The sequence below is a fragment of the Rosa rugosa genome, chromosome 5, assembly GCF_958449725.1.
Source record: "Rosa rugosa chromosome 5, drRosRugo1.1, whole genome shotgun sequence".
Classification (NCBI taxonomy): domain Eukaryota; kingdom Viridiplantae; phylum Streptophyta; class Magnoliopsida; order Rosales; family Rosaceae; genus Rosa; species Rosa rugosa.
Window position 1 is genome coordinate 44,448,322 of NC_084824.1, and position 15,173 is coordinate 44,463,494.

At 37.5% G+C, this 15,173-nt stretch overlaps 1 protein-coding gene and 2 long non-coding RNA genes across 7 annotated transcripts in view; 2 read left to right on the forward strand and 1 right to left on the reverse strand.

Annotated features, from left to right (window-relative positions):
* LOC133711722 (nuclear pore complex protein NUP50B-like) overlaps nt 1-754 on the forward strand; it is a 1,250-nt gene extending 496 nt beyond the window's left edge. Inside the window, exon 2 of the mRNA XM_062137824.1 lies at nt 180-754. Coding sequence (XP_061993808.1) covers nt 180-754 — 575 coding nt within the window. The remainder of the gene's footprint in view (nt 1-179) is intronic.
* Nucleotides 755-858: 104 nt separating this feature from the next.
* On the forward strand, nt 859-14,358 carry LOC133708634 (uncharacterized). 4 transcript variants are annotated; one of them, XR_009845927.1, is made up of 7 exons: nt 859-1,443; nt 1,560-1,641; nt 1,908-2,011; nt 2,139-2,179; nt 2,362-2,457; nt 13,922-14,021; nt 14,180-14,358. It is a non-coding gene; the product is annotated as an uncharacterized LOC133708634 (long non-coding RNA). The 4 variants fall into 4 exon arrangements; XR_009845928.1 differs by having other exon boundaries at nt 2,139-2,174; XR_009845925.1 differs by having other exon boundaries at nt 860-1,443; nt 13,942-14,021.
* LOC133708635 (uncharacterized) lies at nt 3,367-8,337 on the reverse strand. 2 transcript variants are annotated; one of them, XR_009845929.1, is made up of 4 exons: nt 5,284-8,337; nt 5,017-5,120; nt 4,744-4,805; nt 3,367-3,597 (listed from the first exon to the last, which is right to left on the reverse strand). It is a non-coding gene; the product is annotated as an uncharacterized LOC133708635 (long non-coding RNA). The 2 variants fall into 2 exon arrangements; XR_009845930.1 differs by having other exon boundaries at nt 5,017-5,148.
* Nucleotides 14,359-15,173: the final 815 nt, after the last annotated feature.

The following is a 15,173-nucleotide window of genomic DNA, read 5'->3' on the forward strand; positions in this document are numbered from 1 at the left end:
ATTTCAACACATTATCTTTTGGTTTCAATGTTCATCATTATTATGCACCATCACCTATTTCCACTACACATTTTGGGTTACCGCATAACAACATGATATCCAGTTCAGTTCTTAATGTGCCTACTGCTGCCCCAAACTGTCAAGAAATGTTCCATTCACCCCACATATTGGTATTCCAGAGTCTGCACCTAATTCTGAAAATTTGTTGAGCAACGATGTTGGAAATGAAAATTTCACACTGTTTCACAATGGGGCTTCTCTTAGCTCTAACAACCTTGCATCTGATCATCCCAGGTCTATCAAATTCATTGAAGGAGCAGGCAACAGTGGTTCAATTGTGCAGGTTCCATCTGCCTCAGCCACAGTCCAAGCAGTTGCAAGTATTATGGAAAAAGATACTAACGAGACTGTAACTAATGGGGAGACCAGAAATATTGAGAAGACTGAAAATGACGAGAAGAGAGAGAAGAAAGATGAAACTGCAGACCCAAGTACAGGTGTCACTTTGAACTCATTTCAGAAGCTTTCGAGTAGCCAAAATGCCTTCACAGATCTTTCTGGAACTGGGTTTTCCACTTCCACCATTTCTTTTGAGCTTATTTCCAAGGATCGGTCTGCATTGAGGACTAGCTCAAGTTCACTTTTTGAGTCAAAAAATGCTCTGCCTTCTGGTCTTGGTCTATCTAATAATGGAAGTTCTTCACTCTTTGCCACAGCAGGCCCTTCAATTGTGTCTAAAGAACAAGAATTTTGAAGATTGTCTACAAGGCATCAACTCATCAAGCAGCTCATGTCTACACCTTCAAATAAAACTACACTGTATTGTAGGCAGGCCTCTCATCCAGTTAGGGGTGAGCTCGTGAAACCGAAAACTGAAAAAAACCGCACCGAAACCCGAACTGAAGCCGAACAAAACCGCGCCGAAAAAAAACCGAACCGAAAAGGAAAAACCGCACCGAACCGCACTCTGTTCGGTTTGGTTTTCGGTTTCAGCCCGGTAAAAACCGAACCGAACCGAAAACCAAATTATTGTTCATATATATATGTAAAACGGCGTCGTTTTGTTCAAGTCAGAAACCCTAGGCGCCGCACCATAAATAGCTTTCTCACACCTCACACGGTCATTCCACAGCCGCACGCCTTCCAGTCTTATCTTCGTCAGTTCCCTTTTCTTTTTCGATGTTTGATTCTTCTCTTCAGCGCCTTAAGGCCCTCAACCTTTTGAGACTTGAAACGTTCCGGTATTCGCTAATCAACAATCAGACTTCAGTTCCTCTCTTCCTCAATCATAAATCCACTTTCGATTTCGATCCGATTCTTCTGGGGTGAATTGCCAAACTCCCTATCTTGAATCTGCCTCTTCTAGAATCACCATGAGCTCATGGTCAAGGATGAGAAGACCCTCCTCATTGGTGCGAAGCCAGTCGCCGTCTTTGGGCTCAGGTAATGTTGGATCTCTGAGTTATTGAATAGTTTGAGTTGATTTTGTAGTTGTTGTGAAGTATGGGATTGTAGATCTAAGTGCTAAATCAATTATATGATGATTTTTTTTGTTACAGAAACCTAGAGGAGATCCCATGGAGTCGTATGGTGCTGATATTGTCCACTGCAATGTTAAAAGACGCTGCTGCTCACTTAAAGGTGAGCCAACTGCCGAAGACATCAAGAACATTCTTGGTGCCGGTACCTTATTGCTTTCTGGGAATCATTTGCTTATTGTTTGGGTAAACATAGGCCCAAAGTCTGTGGCTTTATAATCTATTAGTGCTATTGATTTGTTAATTCATGCTTTGTCATGTGGGTTTTGAATTTTGAGTCTTTTTCTTTTTGATCTATGGTTTACATAAATATGTGGTGATTATTAGCAACTAATGATATTATTTTGTGGGTTGTTGATAATGGCAAAGATGGAGCTGCTGGGATTGTTAATGATGGGTCTGAGATGGTGTGCCAAATGAAAGGCACGGTTGGATTGAATGCTCCTCTCATGATGCAGGCTTGAACCTTCAATGTGAGTCTGCCAATATCCACGTCTCCCTTATTCCTTTGTAGTTATGGTTCTGAAGATTTTGTTGCTGTATAAGTAATTGTATTGATAGTTGTAGATGCTAATGTAAATGGAGTGAAATTGTTTGCAGGGGCAAGAGGCAAGGAGAGAAAGAATGACTTTGTCGGTAAGGTATCCTCTGATTATGTTACCTAAAGCATCCTTAGCATGTGCTGATGTGTATTATGTTATTGAAAACCAACACAAATTATCTCTTGGTTTAGTCATAAAATTTCAAGTTACAGATTTTGAGCTTTTCTTTTTCTTTCATTGTTTTGTTATTATTTGTTATTTATTTAATTTTTATATTAAAGGGTACGATACGCTTGGAAGAACTTGTGATTTTAATGCCACATGCTTTAAGGAAACAACTAGTTGATGATTGTGAATCAGTTACTCATCTGGGCAAGGTAGATATGTTCCTTTCCATACAACATTTTAAACAATGCCTTAAGTTATCTTTCTGGAAGTGGCTTTGTATAATTTTATTTGGTTCTTCTTTTCTCTTAGTCAGTTATACTCTCCAAGTTTTCTATTTTTGTCACAACTAAAATTAAAAACCTGTATTCTTTTCCTATTCTGTTGGCGTAAAGAATATGTGATTGGTCAGAAGTCTTGAGCTGGAAGTGTCCATTAAAACTAAAATTGTTAGCTCCTGCCAGTTTGTCCAAGTGTAGAGAGTAAATGTTTTTGGGGCATATACTTGTTGAATGGTGGGTCTGGCATATTTCAGATGTTATTATGTGCATAGCTTTTGATGTTCTTAATTCTGATGCATCCTCCCATTGCATTGTAAATCTCCCCAAAAAAAAAAGAGAAAATTACATAGTAGCACCTGACCAAAGATATAAACACAGAAAACTCACCTTCAATTTGTTTTATACAAATAAGGACACAAGCCCAGGCCCAAAAACAAATGTAGCAGGCCTGGCTTCAGATTTTGATAGAAAATGACTAAAATGCCCAGTTTTCCATGATAATTTACGTTCATGCCAGTAGCATAATACTCTACGACCGAAACCAGAAATCCCCAAAAAGCAAAACGCAAAACGCCCAAATTGGTCAGAAACCCTAAAATCTCTGACGGATCCAAAACGCACTGCAAGAGATCCGAAGCAGTAGCACTCTGCTTGAATCTGGCTCCAATGGAGGTTGATAATGTAAGCTCTTACTCAAATTTTGACAGGACCCGCCCCGAATTTCCCCTTGAAATCCGAAGTGGCCCTGCGGGGCCCACCTTAGAAGAAATTCTATCAAAAAATTTGGCAGAACTTCCCCTAAAATGGACTACCCAAAACCTGTTGAAAGACACAAAGTACTTCAAACAAACCAACCTTATACTCCTGGAGCCACCTGCTCCCCAAATCACAACTTCAATTTCTCAAATAACAGTCTCAACCCAAAAACAATATTAATCCCACAGCTTATCAGAGCAATATTAATCTATTAGGTATCACAGAAAACAGAAATAGAATGAGTACGCGGAAGCAATGCTGTTGGCTATGCCTCGACTCCATGTACGCCCGACCTCAACTAATCTAGCCTGCAAACTGGGCATTTGAAACCGAAGGGCCCAGGGGAAAGTACATAAAAACGTTAGTGTGAGTGGACAAAAATAAATAATTGTAAAAAACAGAAGAGTGTATACTTTCTCACAATTATTTCATTAAAAACTTTCGATGCATGCAATAATTATGAAAACAAGCCACGAGAAGCTCCTCTCAAGAAATGGGGCTAGTCACAAATAACCATGAAGAAGAATATAAATTCCGATGCTCGAGAAATAGGACCAGCCCCCGCTGGTTAAACGGAAATCGGACTAGCCCCGCTAGTCAAGAACAACAATAAAAGGATACGGGGAAGAGAGTTCACCATACGGGAATGGAGCCTCTCAGGCTCTACCTACCCTCGACTGCCACTCACACATAGATTGTGCGAGGAGGAGAACTAATAACCTCGACTGCCACCCACGTGAGGAGGAGAATAAGCTACCTCAACTGCCACTCACAAACACAAAGTAAGTGAGGAGGAGACCTAATCGAATGACCCGAGTATGGTGAGGAAAAACATTCAAAAACCAGTAAATCCATAAGGCTTCCCCATATTTCTCACGAGATAAAATGTAATCCAACGACGTGACCCCGCACGCCAAAACTTAAAATATATAAGTGAGAAAATAATAACGAAACGACGGCGTGTCCCACACGCCAAAAATATTCTCTAAAACATAATTGAAGAAGCAATGAATAATATATAATAATTCCCTCGAGAAATCTCAATTCCAATGATATTCCAGAAAAAATCTTAAAATCGACGAATAAAATTATACTTTTAAATTCCGGAAATACTTCGGAAGATAATTCGTCGAAAATCGCATGAATCATAAATTCAAATAATGATCATATATCGGATATAAACACCAAAAGCTTAGTATCCACAAAATATATCACAAATCCATTTCTTAAATCATAGTTGAGAATAACTCATAATTAATCTTCAAAAATTTAATCGTATTCCCGAAAACAAGTAAATCAAACTCTGAGCATAATAAATTCGTATCCGAAATTTATATGGAAAAATAATCTCAAAATTATAATCCAAGACAAAATATTATGCTCGATAATAAAATGATAAATAAATTATTATTTCAGGAAAATAAATGCATGCATCATTCTTAAAAATAGAAGTCCACTCACAGTACTATTTAGGCAACCACGCATAAGAGCTCCTTCACTCAGTAGTAATTTGATACGTCACCCTGAGAAATTAAAATCCGCAAACGAATGAATATTGGATGGAAATTAAATTTACGATAAATAGGAATTGAATTTAGATCCACTCCTCTATGTCCAAAGCCTTCAATTCTCATTGGATTCCTTCCAAATTTCACCAAAATCACAAATACAAACTCTTCATCATTTATGTGATCAAACTAGCTAAAAACAGATATTAAGTCACTGTTCACCCACCGCACTGTTCACTCGGCGGCACTGTTCACTCGTCGGCCAACTCCTCCGATGGTTACCAAATTTTGACAGCGGCTTCATCTCAACATCCTTAACACTTCTTTCAACTACCACCAAGCCAGAAAACAACAAGAACTACCTCAACAATTAAGAAAACAGTAAACCCCAATTTGTGAATAGTGGCCGGATTTCAATCTCAAAAATCCTCCAATAAATCTATGCAATATTATACTCAAAAGAAAACCCATGAGGTAAGGAAGAGATTGATACCATTTTTGCTGCCGGAAATTGCCGGAATCCGCACCGGAAGATCTCTTTCTTTCTTTCTTTCTTTCTTTCTTTCTCTCTCTCTCTCTCTCTCTCTCTTTTTTCTTTCTGGTTTCTGTCGTGAAGGATGGGGAGAATGGCTGGAAATGGGGCTGATCAGCCCCTTATAATTAAGGTGTGATGAAATGACCAAAATACCCCTCACACAAAAATACTCATAACTTTGGCATACAAACTCCAATTTATACGTACCACATATGCACGCGCTCGGTTTAACGTCCTCTACAATTTTCATGAAGAAAATTTTCTCAAATTTTGACCCGAACTAAAAGTCAACTTTTAGGGCCACTAAAAGTACCGAAACGACAGTAAAAGTGAAAGTAATTGCCGTTTACCGGGCAAATAACTAGTAAACTGGTACTTTAAGATACGGGACGTAACAATCTCCCCTCCTTATAAAAATTTCGTCCTCGAAATTTCATACCGCTGAAGATTACACACCAACCCAAAGTACACATTACGAAGAAAGATAATACACCGATCTCACAACATTGGGTAAGGTAAGGCACATAAAAATATGCCAAATTGCTCAAAACATGTAGAACTTAGTTTAAAAAAATGATCCAAGAGTTGGCCGATTGAATAAGGAGATCAACCCTTAAAAGGAACAATCCTCATTCGATGCTGCCAGGATCACAATACTTGTCGTCTCTTCTGTGAGTTAAATTTTCTTTTACAACCTCAAGTCACTACTTTAACAATCCATAGAGTCTCCAACCATCCCAACTACTCAAGCAAATCACAACATGTTTATAGCTCAGATAGCACAAGGTATTGATATCACAAGTCATTCAGTTGGAATAGAAGTATTCATGACCCTTCATATAAGTTGCATGGTGAAGATCCACCCCGTTCATCAACCATATTGTGATAATACATCAACCCACACTTAATACAATTTCAATTCGTACACGGATTTATGAAAAAGTCCAACCGCTAAAAAAACACCACAAGATACTCACTGATAACCCACAAGTCCGTAACAAGCAGTTTCCTTAGCAACCACAAGACCGCACTTCCTTTTGTCTGTTTGTGCTTAGATTTATGATCGACTGTCATTCACGTAAAGGTCTCACAGTTGTCAAGCATAACAAAGGGTAGTCCCAAACAAACCCATAAGTTCTTAATCATATAGGTTATGGGGTCACTACACTTCCTCTGCGCTACTCTGATAACTAACAGGAACATTGATCACGCCTTGAAATGACATTCCAAGTCAACAAGGAAAACTCATTTGATAGTTACCCTGCTGGCCACACTTAATATCTCAAACTGGCTAACTAGCGTAATCCCTCGAAAACTTTCTATAATTGTAATGTAGTGGAAAACTCTTTTAGATCAAATGTGTTTCAAGGAATCTACTAATTACCAACGTCTCTAATCAAAACTGCTAAAATTCCTTACATGTTAGTGTTTATTTAATGGTACGCAATGAGTACCACGTCGTTCGAAACCCGGTACAAAGCAAGAACCGTAACTACTCACTCCACTCCAGCCCAAAGACTCAAATCCAGGAGGAGATGCATCACACTAAAACTGTTCTTAGCTGATGCTACACTTCTTTAATAGTCATAGGTCTAATCTCTAGTTGAATCCACGTCGTTCTCGCTGGCCTCCAATGCCACAAATGATAATTCTACTTCATATGCCAATGTAATTCTCACCACCGAAAACACTACTATCCGTATTATTAGATACTTGACTGGAATTCTGATCAAACTTAAATAAAATAGCTTCCTTAGATAACTAGGAAAACTCTCTTTCCCAACTGCTCCACCAACCCCAAGTAGAACATTTCCAACCATCTGTCCGACATCACCACCTGACAATTCTATTACAGGTACGACATTATAGAAAAGTTCTAAATTCTGTATGTGTCAAATCCTCTAATGGACTATGATGTAACCAACAACACTAGAAATTACTCCAAATCTGATCCAAAGTTGACCAACTAGAAAAGAAATTCAACACTTGAAATCAGTCATGTCAAACAACGTTGAACTTGCAAGTACTAGAATATAGCCAACACTTCTTATTTAACTTAAGGCCAATACTAATAAACGACGATTGTCCTTACCGAAAAGAGGATAAAATAGCCGCAAATCCGCTCCGCGATCGACACTTAACTTATAAGATTTCAGCTACAACAAGGATCCCTATAACTTTCCTGTGCTAACCAAAATTGTACCAAAAACTTTTCCAAATCCCCACACTAAGAATTTATCCAATAACATAACTCAACCATAGTGTCTCAACAATTAGTACTTAAATATCTATTAAAACCCTGATAGAACATAAACCCAATCAATTAATTCCAACTCAACTCTTACTTCCTGTTCAAGTCGTCATACCGTTAGACAAGTGGTGACCGGATTTCACTCGTACCAACAACTTCCGATACATTTCCAATTGAGGGCCACCAGGGTGGCAAAACTCGCTCAATTCCTTCAAAGAAAATCCATTACATGTATTCAATTCAAGCAATAACCAATTCCCCGAGGTAGCTAGCACAATTCACAAGATCTTTCCTGGACAATCCTTAACATAAATCAAAGGACACCCGTCCAACATTTTGTATCACACCAAACAATATCCGGATCCGAACGTGGTCCCACCACAATAATGATCCAATTTCCTCAAAGTAATGATCACTGAAGTACGTCACTTAAAAACAGGCTACAATACCTTCCACCCAAAATAACAAGAGTCCTGGTCAAGCCTTGACTTAAAATATTTCCGGAGCCAACTGAAAACTTATTTCCTTAAAATTATTCCACCAACCACTAACATCATATCACAACCCATCCGTCTCTTTCTTTCTTTCTTTCTTTCTTTCTTTCTCTCTTTCTCTCTCTCTCTCTCTCTCTCTCTCTCTCTCTCTCTCTCTCTCTCTCTCTCTCTCTCTCTCTCTCTCTCTCTCTCTCTCCTTTCTTATCGATTTCGAGGATTTGTATATTAGCTACTGTGTCTCTCTCTCTCTCTCTCTCTCTCTCTCTCTCTCTCTCTCTCTCTCTCTCTCTCTCTCTCTCTCAACATTTGTATAATCGATTTCGAGGATTTGTATATTAGCTACTGTGTCTGTGTTGTGGTTAGAATTCGTGTATGCGTGTGCATGTTGAATGTGGCTTCGAAATTGTGGTTCTCGAAGCTTTTGTTTGTGTTTGGGAAACAGTAACTTTCAGTTTGCATTTGAAATTTCCTTGTGGTTAGTTTGGTTATTTTGAAGGATATGAAGTGCATCCAATTTTTCTGTTGGAAAATATTTGGAGAACCTGGGTGTTCTTTAATTGTTATTCACTGATTCACAATCCGCTGCAGATTTCATACAATGTTGTTACTATTTGTGTTCATTTCGGAGGTCCAATCAGTGCATAACTACTGTGGAATTGCTACTGTGTTAATGTTCTATAATCTATATATGTCAATATGTGGTTAAATTGTATACTGCTACTGTGTTCTATAATCTATATATGTCAATATATAGATTATAGAACACAGTAGCAGATATTTGGTGATGTGATGGGAATGCTTAACCATGTTTCCATGTATATTGATTATCTGGACATCTTCTATTGCAGTTTTGGAACTTATCCCATTTAAAATTGTTGTTCTGGCTTCTGGTTTTGTTATATCAATGTTCTTATCTTGCTATGTGTGAAGTATATTATTGCTATGTGCTACTGTGTTAAAGTGAAGTTTCTTTCTGCACTTCATTATTGCTATGTGCTACTGTGTTCAATTGAAGTTTCTTTGTGCAGTTCATTATTGCTATGTGCTACTGTGTGCAGTTTATATGAAGTTTCTTTCTGCACTTCATTATTGTTATGTGCTACTGTGTTAAAGTGAAGTTTCTTTCTGCACTTCATTATTGTTATGTGCTACTGTGTTAAAGTAAAGTTTATTTCTGCAGTTGCACTTCATTATTGCTTTGTTTCTGCAGTTCATTATTGCTATGTGCTACTGTGTTCAATTGAAGTTTATTTCTGCTGTTTATTATTGCTATGTGCTACTGTGTTCAAATGAAGTTTCTTTCTGCACTTCATTATTGCTATGTGCTACTGTGTTCAATTGAAGTTTATTTCTGCTGTTTATTATTGCTATGTGCTACTGTGTTCAAATGAAGTTTCTTTCTGCACTTCATTATTGCTATGTGCTACTGTGTTAAAGTGAAGTTTCTTTCTGCACTTCATTATTGCTATGTGCTACTGTGTTCAATTGAAGTTTCTTTCTGCACTTCATTATTGCTATGTGCTACTGTGTTCAATTGAAGTTTCTTTGTGCAGTTCATTATTGCTATGTGCTACTGTGTTAAAGTGAAGTTTCTTTCTGCACTTCATTATTGCTATGTGCTACTGTGTTCAATTGAAGTTTCTTTCTGCAGTTCATTATTGCTATGTGCTACTGTGTTCAATTGAAGTTTCTTTCTGCAGTTCATTATTGTTATGTGCTACTGTGTTCAATTGAAGTTTATTTGTGCAGTTTATTTTATGTGCTACTGTGTGTGCAGTTTCTTGTATTTGTGAAATTTATTTGAAGGTTTTGGTTTTTTGTTAATCAAAGGTTTTGTAGTTTACTTTGTTTATAATTCAAATTGGCTACTCTGTGTAGGTGCAAAAGGGTGATGATACAAGGAATAATCACACAAAACCAGTGAGAAGAAAAGCTCTGGCATGTAGGATAAAGTTTCCAAGCACTAGAGTAAAGAGACAAAAGCATAAAGAAGTGGAACAAGACAGGGAAGAAGAGGAGGATGAAGAAAATGAGGAAGCTGAGGATGAAAAAGACAAAGAAGAACAAGACGGGGTAGAACCGGATAATGAATCATCTGCTGCTACTGTTGAATCAATTTGCTACTGCTGAATCATGTCATGTGCTACTGTTACTGTTGAATGTGCTACTGTCTCAGATCGCCACATTGCATGACCTGCGATTGTGGTGGCCAAGTTGATCACACCGTGTGCATTTCACTGGTCTGCACTCTTCCCCAAACGACTTGATCCTCCTTGTCCGTGGTCTTTCGGGAGGTTTTCGAGTCTTGGGAGGCTGCAAAGCTGAATCACCAAAACTACTAGGATTAGGCTTATCAAGATACGGGACTGGAAAAATAGGAAGATCAGGAGCACTTCTATAGAATGAGGTCTTCCAGTAATCTTCAATGTAACGGTAAGGGATACGGTTCGCCTTCTGCATTACTTGAACTGCATGAGAACATGGGAAGCACCTAAACTGCCACCAAGCACAAGAACACTCCCTCTCAACCAAGTTCACCATGACAGTGCTATCCTCTGTACAAACTTCAAAAATATCATTAGTAGACTGGCTAACTCTCCAATTTCTCCCTGTTTCTATCCTTTTCGACAACTTTTTCTCAAGCTTAGGACATAGCACACTCCTCCAAGTAGAAGATTGAACATTCCTTTCACAAAAAAATCTCCATAACTCTCACACGAATGACTTCAAGCAACTGAGGCAGCGGCATGCATCTCTCATCTTTGACCATGTTGTTGAAGCTCTCTGCCAAAGAATTACTCATTTCGCCATATCTTTTAGCAGGGAAGCAAGCAATAGCATAGTTTTCGGGTGGCAAGTTAGCAAGAAAGGACTGACCCTGCCCACGACTTTGCTTCCTAAATTCTTCCAACTTTTCATTGAAGATATCTAAAGTCCTAGCATATGCAGCTTGTGTAAACAATCTCACAATGTGTTCCTTAAAAGTAGAACCATAGGAACTTGGATACCTGCCATTCAAATTGTCCTTTAGATGCTTGATACAGTAGGAGTGAGGCGCATTTGGAAACACCTCTTTCACACCATCCAAAAGACCAGCTCCATAGTCTGTCATGAATACAATAGTCCGGTAGTCGCTCGCCAAGATTATTGCCAAATGTTCAAGGAACCACCTCCAATTCGCTTTACTTTCAGCATCAACAATGGCAAAGGCAAATGGGAAAACATCTGGAAAACAAAAAAAACAAAAGCAAGGATAAATAAGACAAAAAAAGGATCGAATATAAGAACTGCTACTGCTTTAAAATGCTACTGATACTGTTACTGCTACTGCTATTGGCATTAAAGAAATTCAACTTGACAATAGGAAAGCATGCAAAACAAACTCACATCCGATCATCATGTGAAGATCACAAGAAAACACAATAAGGGCTGCTACTGCCAGGTTCTCATAAATTACACTAAAAATTCACATTTAATCAAAATTTACATATGCTGCTACTACATGGACAAAACAAAAAAAAAAATCATAAAAGAAAACTCAACTTTAGAAGAAGTTTGCATACCTTTGTTCCCTGTTTTAGCACAAGCACCCAATAGCATCCCCTTATACTTGTTTTTAATAAAAGTCTCATCAAGGAACATCATACGTCGACAATATTTGAAGTCGTTTATGCAAGCCCCATAAGATATAAACAATCGACGAAAACGATTATCAAGAGAGTCAAGGATGCAATATGAACCGGGGTTAGTTCTCTTTAATGTGTCAATATACCAAGGCAATAGAGAATACCCAAATGCTTCACTACCATGTAACATCTTATTAGCAGCCTCTTTGCCCCTATATGCCATGTGATAAGGAATATCAAACCCATAATTATGCTTGAAATGCTTGACAATATCCTTGGGCTTAATTAAAGGATCGGATCTCACTTTATCAGCTATAATAGTGGAAATAACTTTGGATCCTAACCTCTTATGATTTTGATGCCGGACAACACCAACACAAGAATGATTATTCACCAACTTTATTATATGGAAATAACCACTAGCCTTGTTTAAGGAAGCATAAACATACCATTCACATCCATCGGAATCTTTCTTGGCACAAGTAGCACTAACACGACACTTGTCATTCTTAACATAGTTAAACTCAAACCCCTTCTCAACTGCAAACTTGCACAACTTATCCCGAAATTCGACGGCACCACCAATGAAAACTTGACCAATCTTATATATATTGTCATTCCAATCACTAGACATATACTTCCTTTTAGACTTGTTGCTCACAAAATTTCCAATTATCATGTTGTTGTCATCCTCAAGGTTTGAATCATCACTACTAGCATGATCTTCATCAACAAGTTCAGGGATATTCACAATAGCAGTATCCACAGTAGCAGCAATTTCCTGTTTATCGACACACATCTTGGAACAAGCTCCAACATCAAGAACATGTATATCTATAAAGGGAAAATTTAGCAGTTGGAAGATATCCAACATGATCAAAATATCATCGTCACACTCTAAGTAGCAATTGGGGCAATCGTTAAGTGCATATCTAAAAACAAATTGACCATCCTTGAGGTTTCGAAACCTTGAGGAAATTTTGGCACACAAATTTTCATACGTGGTGCTTGATGACAACGGTAAAAGAATAGTCTCTGTCCCATATGTAAATCTTCCAAATGTTGACTTTGACATACTATAAAACACATGTAGAAAACTATTATTAATGTTATATACTGCTATTGCACAACCTGAAAGCCAAAATATTAAAACAGCTACTATGATAATAGTAAAACTAAACATCACATCAAACTCTGCTACTGCTCTACAAGATATCAAACCTCAAATACACAATAATCAACCACCTGCTACTGCTATTACACAAATTCAAACACCTGCTACTGCTCTACTACAATCATAACACAATTATAAACCATCAGACACTAAAATCACAATACTTCAATTATAAACCAACTCAGACCTCAAACTTTAGGATTGAATATCATAGCCTCGAAGTATATTCCCGTACCAATTATAGGTAAAAAACCAACAGACAAATTCAAAATAGAAAAGTAAAAAGAAAAAAGAAGAATCAAATTCAACCTAAAACGAGTTCAATAATTCAAAACGAAACAAATTGAACCAAAACTAGAAGAAATTCACAAAAAATTGGATGAAACAGTAGATGATCAAAATCTTAGAAAGCATGAAATTGACACAGAAGCATGAATTTGAAGCAAGAAGACATGAAGAATCAAAAAACTTACATGGAAATTCGATCGCTTTCAATAGGAGAAGAGAAATTGGAAAGCTTCCATGGACGGGTTCTCTCACTGCGTTTCAAAATAAAGAAGAAGAAGAAGGTGTCGCTGACGAAGGAGAAAGATAAAGAGAGAGAGAGACGGTCTCTCCTACGTAGCAGAAAGGGAGTTAAATAAAGAATAACCCAAAAAAATAAGTTAAGGGCAAATAAGTAATTAACCTTATAACAGGTGGCAAGTGGAGATCAACTTGTCCTTATCTGTAAGATTTTGTCATTGGATGTTTAATTTCATCTTTTAAGGATGTATCTGTCAAACAATATTCTGTCAATAACTTAGATGTAATTTGTTAAAAAAAAAATGCCCAAATTATATCCCATATTCACTTGATATCCCATATATTCAGGCCCATATCCATTCTTGCAGCCTGGTGAATGGTGGGTCTGGCATATTTCAGATGTTATTATGTGCATAGCTTTTGATGTTCTTAATTCTGATGCATCCTCCCATTGCATTGTAAATCTCCCCAAAAAAAAAAATGCCCAAATTATATCCCATATTCACTTGATATCCCATATATTCAGGCCCATATCCATTCTTGCAGCTTGTTAAACTTCCCCGAACTCTAAATGTTGATGACATACTGAAGAAGTATCTAGAATACAGATCAAACAGCGATGATTTGTAAGTTTTCTTTCACGTTATTACTCTGTCTTTGCATCCTATATTTCTGTGAAAAGGCAATTTTGTACGAAGCTCTTACTCCTTAAAGTATGTCAGTTTGTCCAACTTCTTTTTTGTCTAATGTATTTGGGCTGAAGCATTTTTGTCTCATTTTGCAGGCAACAAGAACCAATTATCAAAATTTTCCAGCTGTTTTAGAGGATATATTTCTAGATAATGTTTTTAGCTTTTTCTCTTTTCTTTCCATATCGAAATGGCTCCAATGGCCTTGATTTTTTCCATGTTGAGAAGGCTCCAATGGCCATATTGAGAAGGCTCCAATGGCCTTGATTTCTTATTTCCTCATTTCCAGTGTAATTTTTGTAAGTAAATTGGTGAGCAAGGAGCTTAAAACGCTAGTTAAAATAGAAAAAGAACCATCAAACAGGCCTTCAAAAAAAAAAAATTTGTTTTAAATAATTTTCATATAAAAAAAATGTTTTAAATAATTTTTATTTCAGAAAAAAAAAAACCGAACATAACCAGTCGGTTCGGTTTTTGGTGTTGAAGTAAGAAAAATGTGAAACCGAACCGAATTAACCGAACCGAGGTTTAATTCGGTTCGGTTCTCGATTTTGGCCTAAAACCGAATCGAATCAAACCGAACCCACCCCTACATCCAGTGAAGCTATGTCCATCTCTGCCACTTATTCCTCCTGGTTGACCTTTTGAAACAAGCATTCTTGGTTGTTCTCTTCTTACTTCTTTCATATGCTGCAATCTGATGCTAGGTTCCCTCCCATCAGCTTGAGGGGAGGTGTTAAGGGTAAAAGTGTATTTTGCCATCTACTTGACACTTCCCTCCCATCAGCTTGAGGGGAGGTGTTAAGGGTAAAAGTGTATTTTGCCATCTACTTGACACTCTTGTATAAATAGCTGACTAGTACTCTCATTCTGAAGTAGGTTCTCGTTCTGAATTGAATACTATATAGACCTCTTCTTCATCATTTCCTTTCTTTTTGTGCAAGAAAATATACAAAGCTTTCACACAGGACTACAGCAGGGACACTCAGGCAAAAGTCTTATATTTCAATACAAGCTAATTATAAGCATGAAATAAGGGAATTACTCAAATTGGAGGGGGTAATCAGCAATCTTCTCCCATGATTTGAG